Source organism: Crotalus tigris, unplaced genomic scaffold (assembly GCF_016545835.1).
Source record: "Crotalus tigris isolate CLP2741 ecotype Arizona unplaced genomic scaffold, ASM1654583v1 scf7180000017987.690289119674:8195010, whole genome shotgun sequence".
Lineage (NCBI taxonomy): Eukaryota > Metazoa > Chordata > Lepidosauria > Squamata > Viperidae > Crotalus > Crotalus tigris.
Window position 1 is genome coordinate 7,401,224 of NW_024096758.1, and position 14,797 is coordinate 7,416,020.

The window sequence follows — 14,797 nt, forward strand, 5'->3', positions numbered from 1 at the left end:
CAATTTACTACTCAATCAGGAGAGGGAGTCTAAGAACTCTCAAAACCACATTTAGGAGGTGGAGTTATTGCCTTTGGCTGCTCCACCCTCACTTTGTGTCAGCAGGTAGAAAGTGCTTGTAGTCCTAGGGGAGGGAAGCCAAGAGCACAAGCTACGAACTACTTTTGCCTTCCAGGAGCTAAGCCAGTTGTGGTTTTGGGGAAAGACGACTTTTTCAAGAGCTCTGCAGAACTTTTCAAGTTCACTTCATCCCACTGGGCCGTTTGTCTTTGAAGAATGATTGCATTGTGTTTTTAATGCGGTCTTCTGATGGATATCTGCTGTTTCAAGCAACTGCCATCCTGCATATTGCTGAGATATGGCTACTATGTTTGCTGAAAGAAGGGGAGACTACTCATATTCAAAAGGTGTTCCCAGAAATTTTCCCGGATTTTTAGCAAGATTTTTAGGTTGTTTTTGGAAACTAGATTTCAGCCACGCCTGACTCAGCCGGGAGTCAATTTTTCTTTCTGATTCAGACTCTGGAATTTCACATTTACCTGTATAGAGTGTTTCTGTGAGTTTTCCCTACTACCCTTTCCTTACCTGAAATTTGTAAGTAAGATTCAGAATACGTTTTGATAATTGAAATATTTTGTCCAAAATTTTTCAAAAAGCTGCTGGGTGTTTTTTTTTTTCCCCTCATGGATTTTTAGGAGGCACGACTATGTACAGGTTTGCATACCAGTTTAAATTTATTTTTTATTTCTCTGATCAAACAGTTTACCTGATAAATTTCTGCAGCTTTTCTACAGCTTTAATCATAAGCATGCTTTTTAATGTTTAATTGTGTTAATTTGCATTTAACTTCTAAAAGGATACACATTCTGAGATTTGCACAGCTATGAAATAAAACACAGGTGTATCTGTAGTTGTTTTTCCTGTTTTTTTAGCTTCAAAGTCCTGGAAAACATCTGAGAAATGTCTTTTTTGTTTCATAAATTTGGGGAGCCACGGACTACATTTTCTGTATTAAGAATGACAAACCGCTGGAAAATTCCAACTTAAAAAACTTTAATTCAACAAAGTGAGCGAGGTGCAGGCATTGGAGGCATGCAAATATGAATAAAAGATCAAACAGATGACAATGAGTAAGAAAAACCAGGTCTGCATTCAAATTCCTAAATGCAAGTACATGCATGGTTACTCTACACTTTAATGTGTGGCATAAATAGAAGAAGAAGACAAAAAAATAGTTGGCATTAACAGAAAAGAATATATGAAAAAAGCAATTCACTTTTCAGCAGTCAACAAGGGCTGCTAAGGTCATCTGATATCAGGTTCGGTCCTGTTTGCCATCCTAGGATCTACAAGCCTAAAAAGATTTGAGAAGCTGATATTGTCTTCCATGGGGAACTGTCTAAAATCAGGTATAGCAGTATTCCTAGAAGAAACCACGAGCTCTTCTTACCATATGCTATTCATATCCCATTGGTTTTGTTCATCATGTCTGAATTTATCTGGAGGAGGAGGAGGAGAAGGAAGACCTGATCTGGGGTTCTTATAATCCTGTGAAGCTCAAGGCTTTCACAAACACGTAGCATGAAGAAACTTTGAGAAAAAGGAGAGAGGAACACCTGGAAGAAGCTGCAAGGTAGCTATCCTTTGCTTCTTGTTTGCCCCATTGACTGCAGTTGCACAGAGGGCTATAATCCTCAACAATTTTACCAGTTGTTGGAACCTGCTGGTGGGGTGAGGACACATTCCTGAGCAGTATGTGTGGCCAGAGCACACTGCTGCAGCTGGGAGCATGAGTGTTGGCCCCCAGCTACAGCTGGCAGTCCTCTGGCCTTGGCTGCTAATGGCTATGCTACAGATACGACTAGGCTACTCAGGACTGGCACTGGTGGCAGCAATGGAAGCCGAGCGGACTTTGGCCCAGAAGGCAATAATTCGGGTAATTCCTTTCAAACTGGAACCCCTCACACTGGAAGGAGTCTTTGCTAGCATTGCAGAGATCACCCCTGCTGAAGGCAAACTGCTGCAGGTAAGCAAATCTTTATTCTGTTGCACTTGTTCATCCCATGGGAGGTCTGGCTACAGTGGTGTTTTATTTTGCTTCATCACTAAAGCTACCAAGTAGAACTGCCCACCTTGTAGCTTCACAAAGCTTTCCTCATTGTATCACTTTTTATAGCCATTCATTAGCTAAGCAAACACAAATGAATGGGCAAGTGCATATTGTTGTTCCCAGGGACATTTTAATTTTGTTCTGTATGAACAAAATTAAATACAAAGGCATGAACTATCAGAGACACTCACTGAACACGATTTTGGTTTTACCTCTTATGTTTATTTTATATTAAAAAAAATTCTGTTCCCTTGGTTCCTTTTAGCCATAAAAAATATATTGACTTCGGTATTTCCACATTACTGATCTTACCATGCCTTTCTGAAAGAGCTTTAAGCGACAACCAAGCCTCTCCTTTCCCACAATGACTCAGGAATGTCAGTCTTGGATTCTCTTTGATCAGAGAGAGATGCTTGGAGGAACTTTCCATAGTTTGAGCAAGAAGAGCCAAATGGAAAGGCTGAATGAATTTCTCTTGTAAAGTTCAGTCTGTTGTGATGAAGTGCAGTTGCTGGCCTGACTTCATGTGCCATCTTGCCTTGCAACCTGTGACTCACCTTGCAGGGTCCTCACATGACTTGAATTCATTGTTCACAAGCAGAGTAGTGCAAAACTCAAGCAATGTCATATTATACAAAATACAGATAATTAAGTAGCTGATGCCTTCAGTAGTAATGTTCAGAGTGAAATTGAAATAGCAAGGATGTTGGAACAGTTGATTAGATTGAATCAATCCGTTTCAGGATACTTTGCAGGGGGATGGAAAGAGTGAAGAACTTGAAAGTGTCATTAGGGATTGATGAATGGTCATAGAGTATATTGTATCAAGGTACTGCAACTTTTCTGGTTGGTTTCTCCTGTGAAGTTAATTCAAATCTCAAGGCAAACAAATATACATTGCACACTACTTTTGTATCTTAGTGTTTAGGAAAGACCATAGCCTGCTGATAGATCACCCGGATCACGTTCCTGGTATATCCAGTTCAAATAATCTCAGTCGGAACTGAAAAAGATTCCCCACCTGAAATAGCTCCAGTAGAAAAAACTGGGGACATCCTTTGACTACACAAAGCAACTCTGTTCATTTGAACATGTGTCCTTTTTCAAATAGGCATAATTCAATGACAGGATTTCTTCCTAAGATGACAAATTTATCAACTACATGCTAAGAAAACCTATCAAATGTATGTGAACAACAAGGAAGGCATAATCTCTGCCTTAGATCTTGTAATCTGCTACCACCGCATAAAACAGGTTCATATGCTATTTTTGAAAATATAATCATAGTGTGTGTTAGGGAAAGTAGTCTTTCATATTTGCAATGTATATTGTGGCCTCAAGCTGACAATGATGTCTACAATATAAGTCCTGATTCTAAATCCTTTTCTAGGTAATTCTGAGCAAATCACATTCATTCTGTTCTCAAAATGTATCTTATTAGAAACACACTGTAATAGAGCTTAGTAGATTTTTTCCAAAAACCATGTCAGAATAAAATGCATTTTCTTGTGCATGCTGTTTCAGATTTTAAAGGGCTTGAGCAAAAAATTAATACAGATGACATTTTCTGACTACCTCCAGTGCTGTACAATTAAAATTATTCATGATTTTATACCATACCTTCCTATCCAACCTCTTCCCAAGAACTCCATATGCTATTATAAGTAGTGTTTTTCTTTTTCATCCCTACAACAAACCTGTAGGAAAAGTGAAACATAGTGACCAGCTTGAAGTCACTTAATATTGTAACACTTCATAGTAATAGCAGTACCCTCTGTGTGCACAGCAATTTACAAAGTGGAAGAAGACAGTCACTGCTACCCAAGGCAGGCAGTGTACCCAAACAGAAAAAAGCAGAGGAAATGAAATAATACAGAATTTTTCAAAATGCATTTTTGTAAGTTTAATTACAGGTTTAGGTTACAGTAAGATACAGGAAGGAGAAAATTTTATCTTTTTAATGTTTTAAGTCCACACTGAGAATACTTTAGTTTGTGATATAGTAATAGAAAGGGGAAGGAATTCCATATACCTATAGATCAGCATCCTGAAGTCAGCCAGTTAAAGTCTGCCAGTTTGCTACAGTCTGTTCCACCTAACTGTAAGGCAATCTGGATCTGTTTTCAGGGAGGTATATGGGCCATATTCAATGCTCTGATCAGTTTTCATGTATTTATGGCTCAAACTAGGTGATATTATTTATATAGCTGACCATTAATAATTCTATTTTGGGCATTTTTAAACATTTCTTCAGAGCAATCCTAAAATCACTTAAAATAACTATATATTAATGTATTAGCTAATGAAAAGGGAAACTGCAATGCTCAAAGGGAAAAAAAGAATTGAAAGACAAAAAAAAAAGAAAGTTTAAAGTGGAATTTTTTTGAGAGCTATTGTATTACAATTGCCAAAATTCTGCTTTATAGCCAGACAGTTGCATTATTTGTTTGATCATAACTCAAGACCATTTTGGACTGCATAAATGAAAACAAGTATCTTGAACTATATCTAGAAGAAACAAATAATTAAACCAGCTGAGCAGTTATTTTGTAGAGACAGATTCCCATTTCCAGATGTTTCAAAGCAATCAGCTACTGTTTCTCAGGTTAAGTGACGTTTCTGAGATGTCTTTTAGGGCAGAAGTCCCCAACCTTTTGGATGCCAGGGACCGGTTTCATGAAGAGAGGTTTTTCTGTGGACCGGAGGGTGCATGTATTCTGCAGATGGGGCTTTGTTTGTTTGTGCTGCAGCCCAGTGCTGGTCCATGGACCAGGGATTGGGGACTCCTGTTTTAGGGGCAGCTCCACTGAAAACACTGTCATGTTGCATCCTGAAGGTTACATATTAAATTACACACATCCAAGAGGATGTATAGAATTTGGGGGATGCAGGGGTGTCCTTTTTGTACCAGAAGAGGAAGACGTTGTCATGCAGGCACTTCTTCTGAGAACCAAACCTGGTACAATTTGATAACTGACTTGTTGAAGGTGGATTATTTACAACTGCCAGATTGAGGGATTTTATTATATTGACCAGCTGCCTGTGTGGAATATTAATAGTTTAGCTTGTGCAAAGGCAAATGCCAATGTGGCTAAGGAAAAAGAGAGACATCTGCCATTTCATTTGGCAACTGGCACCAATAGATTATCTCCCAAGTCAGATGTTCCTCACGGAAAAGGTGGAAGAGTGGAAGGCTAGAATGGCAAATGCTCAAGTTATGGTGAGCTGAGAAACAGAAGGATGATCAGCCACTAGAAGTTGAAAGGTCAATAAGGAACTGAACTGACAGTTGAATAAGGCCAAAGGAAAAAGAGCAGGGGAAAGCATCTCATAGTCTCTAGATCAGTAACACAATATCTCTGAGATAAATTCTCTTCCCCCACCCCCGCCTCACTTGCTAATCTGGAGACAAAAGAAATATCTGCAGAATGTGGCCATGAACCTGAGACATGCTAAGAGTCTGTTATAGAAATGGACTATGGGGCTTATCCATCTTCATGCAATCAACATTCAGATGGTCCCCAGGAGAATCAGTGGCTGACCATTAAAGGAATGAAAGTTCAAGTGTTACTATCTGTAGAAAGGAGTACAGAACAGAAAAGGAATTGAGATAAATAAAAGGAACAGCTGAGAGGAAAGAAACATAAGGGATGGGGTAAGGATTTAAGCAGGCTAAATTTGAAGTCCAAATTCTCAAAGTGAGTTTAAAACAATTTGCAGTGTGATTTTAAGTCAGGTTGTTATAACAAACTTAGGAGAAAAGAGAAGAGAGAAATCTATAAATCATTTTTTGATTATACTGCATACTCGTACTATATCAGAGAAGTTGGCATGTCTTGAAACTGAATAAAATTCCATTTCTTCCACTTTGGTATTTTAAAAAATATATATGTCTAGCTTTGGACTGCAAGCTTTTAGCCAGGAATAAACCTGCAGAATTGGAGGTGTGTATCCTGATGCCAAGACAATCCAAGTGTGCAATATAAATTGGACACTCAAAAGGCTGGTTTTTAACAGGTATAATAATCCAAGAGAGCTTCATCACTATAGCAACAGTATAAAATATTTTGCCATAGTTTCAACCCAATCCTTTTTACTTCTATTTATTCACTCTTTTCTACCTATCTCAGTTTATACTTTCATTTTGTCATTGCTAAGTCTTTCTTTGAAACCCCCCCCCCCCATTTCTCTCTTCATTCTCTTCAGCTCTGTAGTCAAAGCATACAGAATTGCCACTCACCCAGTAATTCATACTCTTTAGTAGGCTATGTTGTGCTATACAATGTAACTAGCTAACCACAGTAATTTCATTATATTTCTAGGGAGAGGAAAAACACACCTTTCTATGCCCATCCTGTGCAAGCCATAGATATTTCTATAAAGAGGAAGAATTATAGGTATTTTAAATTCCTTTTGGTGGCAAGAAGTTGATCTGTAGGAATCAAATTACATAGGGCCGATTTTATAGATAATATTTAATTACATTTGTTCTGAATTCTCATTGTTGTTTTTACCAATAAGAAACATGCAACAGCATTTACATGCATTAAATATATGGAAGATGAGTATTACTATGTTCTTGAACATGGTGATAGTTTTAAGATGCATAATACCTAGCTTTCCTCATGGTGCTGTTATTTACTTGTTTTAAGCCGATGAAAAATGTGAGTAAAACAAAGTTTGATCCAAAAACGTACAATGAAGCAGTACAATCCTCATACAGTGACATCTTAAGTTTCATATTTGAGAACTGTCTACATCTCCATGTTATAGAATATGCTGTTTGTTGAAATATTTTGATTTAACAATCAAACGCTACAAAGCCGAAGAGGAGTAACTTTAATGTGCAGTAAGATATATTGGTTTTGTAATAAATGGGCATCATTTGATATAGTTACTAAGATGCCCCTTGTCAGAAGGACTGGGATTCCTACTGTCTGATAAGATCACCTATAATTGGCCCAATTCTTCACACATGGATGGATTAGCTAATGCTTGTTTAGTTTAGCATGCTTCTAGAAGGAGAGTTCCCAATATTGGCATTAGGCTGCTAACATATTTCTTAACGAAAAGGGGAAAAAAGGGGTGCTGTGTGCGGGTGAGGACCACATTTGTCTCTCATAAAATTCTGAAAAACATGATGATTGAGCAATAAGACCCTCATCTGAATATATCTTAAATTCTTGGGAAACTGATACTGTATTTCAAAAGGTATGAATGAACTTGAATACTGATGTTAAACAACATCAGGGAGAAACTACCTCATATTGGCAGGGTAATTACAGGAGCCCAACATCACTTACATATTTTTTGGAATCTCAGGCAGAAGCTACAGTGGATGCATCCAGACTTTCCAGTCTGGTTGTAAGCCACAGTTCTTTGAGCAGAGCAATAAAGTAGATCCATTTCCTGAAGTCTAAATCTAGACCGCTAAGGGTCTGCAAATTTTATGCAAATTATGTATTTTCATTTCAAATTGGTTCCTTTCTATTCATCCATCTGTCTTGCCCACAAATGGTTAGCCACATTTCTTTCAACATGTGGTGTAAATATACTTACGGTTGAGCATCCTTGTCTCATTCTCCCAATCCAGAGCTCTTTACTTTGGTGGTGATAATCCTTAATCAGCCCATCCCTGATTTGATATATTAATCGCCATAAACTGAATTGATGATGAAGGTAAATCCTATATCTCTTGTGAGGATTCACACTAGAGCCCCTTGTAGCAATGAGACACCATGGTTTTCATATTTGCTGTAACTATTAACCTAACATATGGCAATTAATGCAATGGAGTATGCACTATAGGGCAGTGGGCCATTTTCACAATACGATACTAAGTTTGGAAGTTTTAAATGAGTCAAATAAGATTCATTAAAAGTTCTAGCTGCTGCTTTCTGTCATTAACTGATTTTAAAAATCCACTTAGATGCAGGAATACATAACAACCATCATCTTCCAAAGCAAATGAAATAACCCCTCATAAAATACAAATTATGATATCCAGTCAGCTTATGAAGCTGCCAAATCTCAATTCTTGTTATGATGCTCCATTAGAGAGGTACAGTACTACTAATCTCCAAGCTCTTAGACGCAATGGATTGTTCTTCTCATCAACCTATTTTATATTTAAAAAATGATGTCTTCATGACTTTTGTTTCTTCTCTTTCCTTTACTACTTCCTCACTATTTATTTATTTAGAAATTTTATATAGCTGCCTACTCACTCACAGCGACTCTCGGCAGATTACAAACAATAAAAAAAATATAGAAAAAAATAAAAAAAAACCAATAACCATTCCCCCCACCCCTGGCAACAGCACGATTTCTAAAAAACAGGAAACTTTTTTTGCCCTTCCCTATTGGGAGCTCCCTTAAATATTTCTATAATATCAAAAAATATTCTACTAGGCACTACAAATTGCTATATTATACCACAGAATCATTATAAAGGCAGTAGGCTGAGAAAATTGCCATGCTGAGATAAAATAGCAACAATTGACATGTGTTGTGTGAATCTTGAGTAAGATAGATGTCATAGTGCCAAGATAAAAAGCTCACATAGATCTCACCCAGAGTTTGTGTTACAGGTGTGTGTGTTTAAAATTAACATAAAGGGGAGAAATGTTCATGACACATATGGCCATCAAAGAGGATGTTTTCAAACTTGGATTTTAGTTTTAAAAAAGGCAAGCATATCAAAAGCTGAATTTCCGAGGAAACCAATTTGAAGGAGTATATTTTGATTAAGCAATACCAGTGACTATTTTTAAAAAATAAATTACTGTCATATATTTTCTATTGTTATAAACAAATGTCTAATATTACAATGGTAGTGGGATCTCACAGATAATTTGACATTTGTTGTCTTTGTAATTTCAGCTGAGTTTAAGATTCTTTTGACTGTCTTGGACCCAGTACGGGTCATAAACTTTTTAATGGGTATCTTTAACTTCCCTTGTCCATTGACTGCATTTCCTTAGGGCTGATTTGTGTAATGATTAACCAATAAGTGGGCTTTTGGGCACAAAGTACAATTGATCATTGAAATAGATGCTGTGAAGATTGACCCTCCATTCTTACGCTGAGACACAGATCTACATCTGATGTTACATCAAAAGGATTAACACAGTGCAGCTGCAAAAAGTTGCTTTAGCTATACAAACACTGTACAATAGCCGTAGACTGACCAGTGAAATATAGAAGTGAACACAAGAATTCCTCTCTTCCTCCAAGTTGAAATGTATGAAATTCTGAACTAGCCTCCCTGAAATTTGAATTGTGAGATTGAAAAGTTTTATTAGCTTCAAGAGAAATATATTATAATAGAATTTTTGCAATAGAAAAGGTGAAAAGAAAAAATAGGAGGAAAGGCTGCAGCAAATGTTGATTGCTTGGTATTCTGTTTGAAATTTGACAAACAGAACTGTAGACAATCCCACATTGGAATTGGTTCTACTGGGAGAAAAATTAGGTGAGACGTTTTTGAGAAGTATCCCTACCTGGACAACTACAACTCCCTAAATCCTTAGCCATATGGGTTGTCTAAGGAACACTGGATTGGGGAATGATGATCTAGGATGAACAGCAAGTGTTAAAAGGACAGCATCACTGCTGCTGCTTCTGAATAAACATGAACAGACATGCACTAATATTCTTCACATTTTTCTTCTCCCCCTAACAATTATTTCTTTAAACACCAGCACAGGGGCTCTAAGTTAGATTTCCATGTTCTTTTGAAGTATTTAAGGGTGCTTCTAAACTAGGTATAATTTGGAATCACAAGATCACTCAGGCACAGAAAACAGTTACCATTTTAGACAGCTGGGGAATATAAATTGAAATCTCTAGATCAACAGGTTTTTTTGAGAGGAAGTCCCACGGAGTCTAACAAAACTTTGCTCCCTTGAAATGTTGGGCTTTAGGGCTGCACTCTGGAGCAGAAAAATTTATGGAGAATACATAGTGGCATGGCGCTATAGAGCACCAGAGCACCAAGCATAAACAAAAAGGGAGGACTAGAGGCTCCATATTTCAATCTAGTAATCTCATCAGATTTCTCTAGCTGATCATGTGAAAACAAAATGTTAGATTAAATAGGCATGTAAGCTGTTCAGATGTTCTGGTTGTAGACCACGGGTATCTAACTCGATCACGGCATGTGACATATTGTGGCATATCACAACATTTTTTGCCTTTGCGGAGTTGGGGTGGGTGCGGCCTACATGTGACTTATCTGGCCCGCAAGCTGCCAGTTTGACACCCCTGTTGTAGAGTCTCTAAAAAGTTCCATTCTCAAGAATTAGAGCAAATGCATATACAATACCACCGCTGGAAAGTTGTAGGATCCTTTATGGTTCTACCAATGGATTTTTCTGAGTTTCTAGTTGCATAAACCAATGGCACCTGCCTGTGCCCAGACAAATATTAACTATTTTCCCCAACCTGATTCTCACTAAATGTGTCTAACTCCTAAAATTCTCATCAGCACCAGGTCCAGTACATTTGGAAGGTCCAAGATGAAAGAGGACTAGGTTAAATATTAAAAAGACCAGGATCTTTTGTAGATTTTATGAATAGCTGCAAATTCAGATGTTTCATAAGTCAAAATCTATTTCATCTAATGCAGAGGTGGGAATTGAGCGGCCATATAGAACAACTACAACTTCCAATTCTTTTGAGGAACAACCCCAAAATATAAAAGTGTGAAGCAATACTAATACCATGTTGAAAAAAAAAAAGTTTTTCAGATCCTGGCTCTGTTCATGATGATATGAGGTTCCTCTGGCTCTGCTCTCTCTCCAAACATTGAATTTAATTTGCAATAGGATGAATATCTGTAGTTTGGGTGTAGGATAATGTTCAGAAACCAATCCACAAGCTTGAAGAACGAACCTTCACCCTCACTGAATTGTTTACCTTGACCTTCAAAACAGTGATTATCCTAAGAACACTTACTGGAAAGATGTGTACAATATAGCTTCATACTTTTATAGCTAGCTGTCCCTTCCAATTAAAAAATGGCACTCAGGCAACTGGTTGCAAAAAAATAGCTCTTTTTAGGTCTTATGGAGGCATCTGACTTCAGAACAGGCTTCCCCTCCTGAAGTACTGTCTTGCTTTATATTTGCCATGTCTTCAACTTACATTAATGAGCATACATATGCAAGAGACCATAGCAGATGATTAACTATTTTTCTTGCTTGAAAGTATTTTTGTGGGAAACTGAAACCATTATGGCTTTAAGTCCCACAATTGTTATATATTGACAATGAGTGCTGGCTGGTACATACTCTCCGGCGACCTGAATTATCACCTGTAATTGATTGTTGGGATGAGGGTCAGCAGGGAATAGAGAGAATGGAAAAATGTAAACTCTTTTGTGTGGTAACATAGTTTTAAGAGTTACCATTAATATTCCTCACTGGCAGCATTCACACAGCCCACTTCACCTGGGTACTAATTAACTCATTTTCTGGATTTGCAAATATAATGATCCATAAATTAACCCAATGACTGTGTTTCTACAAAATGCTGGCCAAACAAAAAGCCCTATCCAAGGTTAAAACTAACAAAGCTTGTAATGTTTTACAAATGCTGCCCCTGCCAAGTCATTACTTAACCAGGATAACATGCCATGTGAATACAGCCATGACTTGTGTCAGTTTCTGCAATATCTGATTTCAGATATCAGATGTAAGTACTATGGGTAGACTGGAAGATCTAAGAAGCTAATCCTATTCCAGATGTATGCCATATCCATTTTCAATATCTACTAAGTGCACTGTCTAGACTGCATGCAGCTTCATTAACACTGTGTTCTCCCAAATTATTGTTCAAGCTTCTTGCTTGATAGTTGCCTATCTATCTGCTAGGGTTTCAGCTAGTTATTTCTAGCAACCTGTACACAGGACAGAGAGCAGATATTGCAACTATTAAACAAAAACATGAGCAGGACATTTTATCCAGGTTTGTACTTAGTTGATAATATTTTTTCTCTAGGGATCCAGAAAACATTGCATTGTCCTACAGAGTTGCTGGTATTCAATCTTTATTATTCCCAAACCAGCAAGGTCAAAAACTTCTTGGAAACTATGGTGCTTGAAGTTGGGTTGAAGGTAGTCTGGCCTTTTAGCTTAATCTATGAATGAAAATATATTAAGATTTGGTCAAGTCTTAAGGTTACTAATGGAAGCCTGTGGCTCTCCATCTGCATTGAATAAGATTTGGGATTAATGCCATAGATCTCCAGAATGGAGACTATGATTGACATTATTATAACAATATCTTAAATCACAATCCATGGCAGAGGTGTGTGATGATATCTTACATTGGAATTCTGTATTTAAGTGTAAGCTTCCTCACCTTTATGGGGTTTTAGAGGATATGTGGTTTATCACTTTGAGAAACAGGATGCTGGATAAGATCCAACAGGATTCTTCCAACTTTCAGATCATCTTATGTTTCAGCACTTATCACTGAAGAGACCACAACTCTATGCCTTGTCTCTTCCAGGGTGTGTGCTGGGCCCTTCTTCCTTCATCAGGGTTGAGGAGACATTCCAATCCCTCCTTTGCCTATAAAACGATTTCTTTTGTCAGTGGGAAATTTTTGCAGGGTGTGATCACTAAGGCAAAATAAAGAGCTCCTTTGAAGTGCAGGAGAGTTACTTAGCAAGCCCCTGGGGGTGAGAATCAAATTCCTCCCTCTCTTAGCAGGACAGGCCTGCCTGAACAAGCTGGGAAGCTGGAGGAGCCAGCAAATGGCTCCTAGTGACACGGGATGCAGGAGATCGAAACCTGCCAACAGCAAGCTCCCAGGCTTTCCAGCAGGAGCACATTAACTCAGCCCAAAGTTCCAAGCTGCACGCTTGTTTACAGTCCTCCCTGTCCACTCAGCTCATCTCAGGCTTCTCTGCTTGAGCTGAGGCTCCCCATCTGCCATCCTCTTGCTTAAGTTGCTATGATCATTGGGAGTGCTTTATTTAAATGGGGATTCTGAACATAATGGTGGTAGGGAAACTCTACAAAAAGAAAATTGCATCAGTTTATGAGCAGTCATGGCAGTTGCTACGATTTCTAGCACAATTTAGATAATGTACTGTGTCAAAATTCAATTATAATGGTGCTAAATGATCTGGGGCACAATCATTGAATAATGTCTCTCTGGCTGGCTGCTCTAATTATTTGCTCTCTACAGTAGATGGGTAGGGCTTGTTGTGGAACTCTGAGTTGAAATCCACCCACCTGAAGGGTAAGAGATAAAAAAAACAGCTGCTGTGCATGGATGGGGGGCTGAACCCTTAAAGCTCACTGGCTTTCTCAAGCCTGCATTTATAGAGGCTGGATTGCAGCCAAAAGCAGTCTGCCCTTCAGAGGGAAGTGGGAGCAAAGACCCTGGGGGGGGGGGGAATGTTAGAGCACTCAGCATGACAATCCTAGTGTACCTCTGCTACTACAACCAGTTAAAAAAATATCATTCTCTGAAATGATCTGCAATAAACAAAATAAGGTCTCTTCAGAAAGATACAGCTACCTGGTCATGTGGTTTGGGAGTATAGGTAGTCCTCGACTTACAACCACAACTAACGCCAAAATTTCTATTGCTAAGCCACAGTTGTTAGGTGAACTTTGCCACATTTTATGACCTTTCTTGCCACAGTTGCTAAGTGAATCACCGCAGTTGTTTAGTAACACGGTTGTTAAATGACATGGCTTCCCCAGTGACTTTGTCAAAAGTACCAAAAGGTGATCACATGATCTTGGGACACTGCAACTGTCATAAACATTAGTCAGTTGCCAAGCATCTGAATGTTGATCATGTGACTGTGGGGATGCTGCAATGGTAAGTATGAAAAACAGTCTCAAGTCATTTTTCAGTGCTGTTGTAACTTTGAACGGTCACTAAGGGAACTATTGTAAGTCGAGGACTACCTGTACCTTGAAAAGATCTGGAATGTTGACTGATGAAGGTCATTAATGAACTAGTGACCCAAAATCAAAAAAGAGAAAAAGCAACTCTGAGACGAGGAACTTTTCCATTACTACTGAGCAATGATAATAATTTGTCCACTATGTAACATTTTGAGATGGGTTTAATTAGCTTTAAAATATACTTCTGATTTCTTTTACCCAAAAAAATGGTGTATTACAATGAGGAGTATATATTTGCATCGTGTTGAAGGAAAGACATTCTGTATATGCTCCAAGAAATCTCCATCTTGATTCATACTATCCAGGGCTCAAATTGACAGACTATGTTCCTCAACTAAGCCAATAAGTTCTTTGAAAACACAATACATTGGAGAAAAGTGAGGTGACACCCAAAATACCACAAAACTTCTCTCATCTATCTTGAGCTTGGTGGTTTTAACAGAAATGTCTTTCAAACTCATCTAGTCTCTGAAATGGAGATAATACTGGCCTGACTAATTGGGTTTTCCCCTAGCCACTAGATCACACTGGTTCTAATAATTCATTAACAACAGTTGAACTAGGTTTTTTATTAAGCTAATTTAGATCAATGCAGGGGCAAAAGAACTATCAGTTGCATTTGACAGGCTGAGCCACAGAGTGGTTGAATTGGTTTTCCAAGCCTATCTATGGTGGCTTAAAAACCACATCTTATGACTGAGTGAATTCTATTCATCCAGCCAGTGCTGATTTATTACACAATTATGGCCACTGA

The 14,797-nt window shown here is 38.1% G+C and overlaps 1 protein-coding gene across 2 annotated transcripts in view; it reads left to right on the forward strand.

Annotated features, from left to right (window-relative positions):
* The first annotated feature begins 129 nt into the window (after positions 1 to 129).
* Positions 130 to 14,797, forward strand: part of RNF43 (ring finger protein 43) — a 49,589-nt gene continuing 34,921 nt past the window's right edge. Inside the window, exon 1 of one of the 2 annotated variants that reach the window (XM_039346277.1) lies at positions 130 to 2,026. In XM_039346277.1, coding sequence (XP_039202211.1) covers positions 1,790 to 2,026 — 237 coding nt within the window. In that variant the 5' untranslated portion in view covers positions 130 to 1,789. The remainder of the gene's footprint in view (positions 2,027 to 14,797) is intronic. The other variant, XM_039346276.1, reaches the window with a different exon arrangement.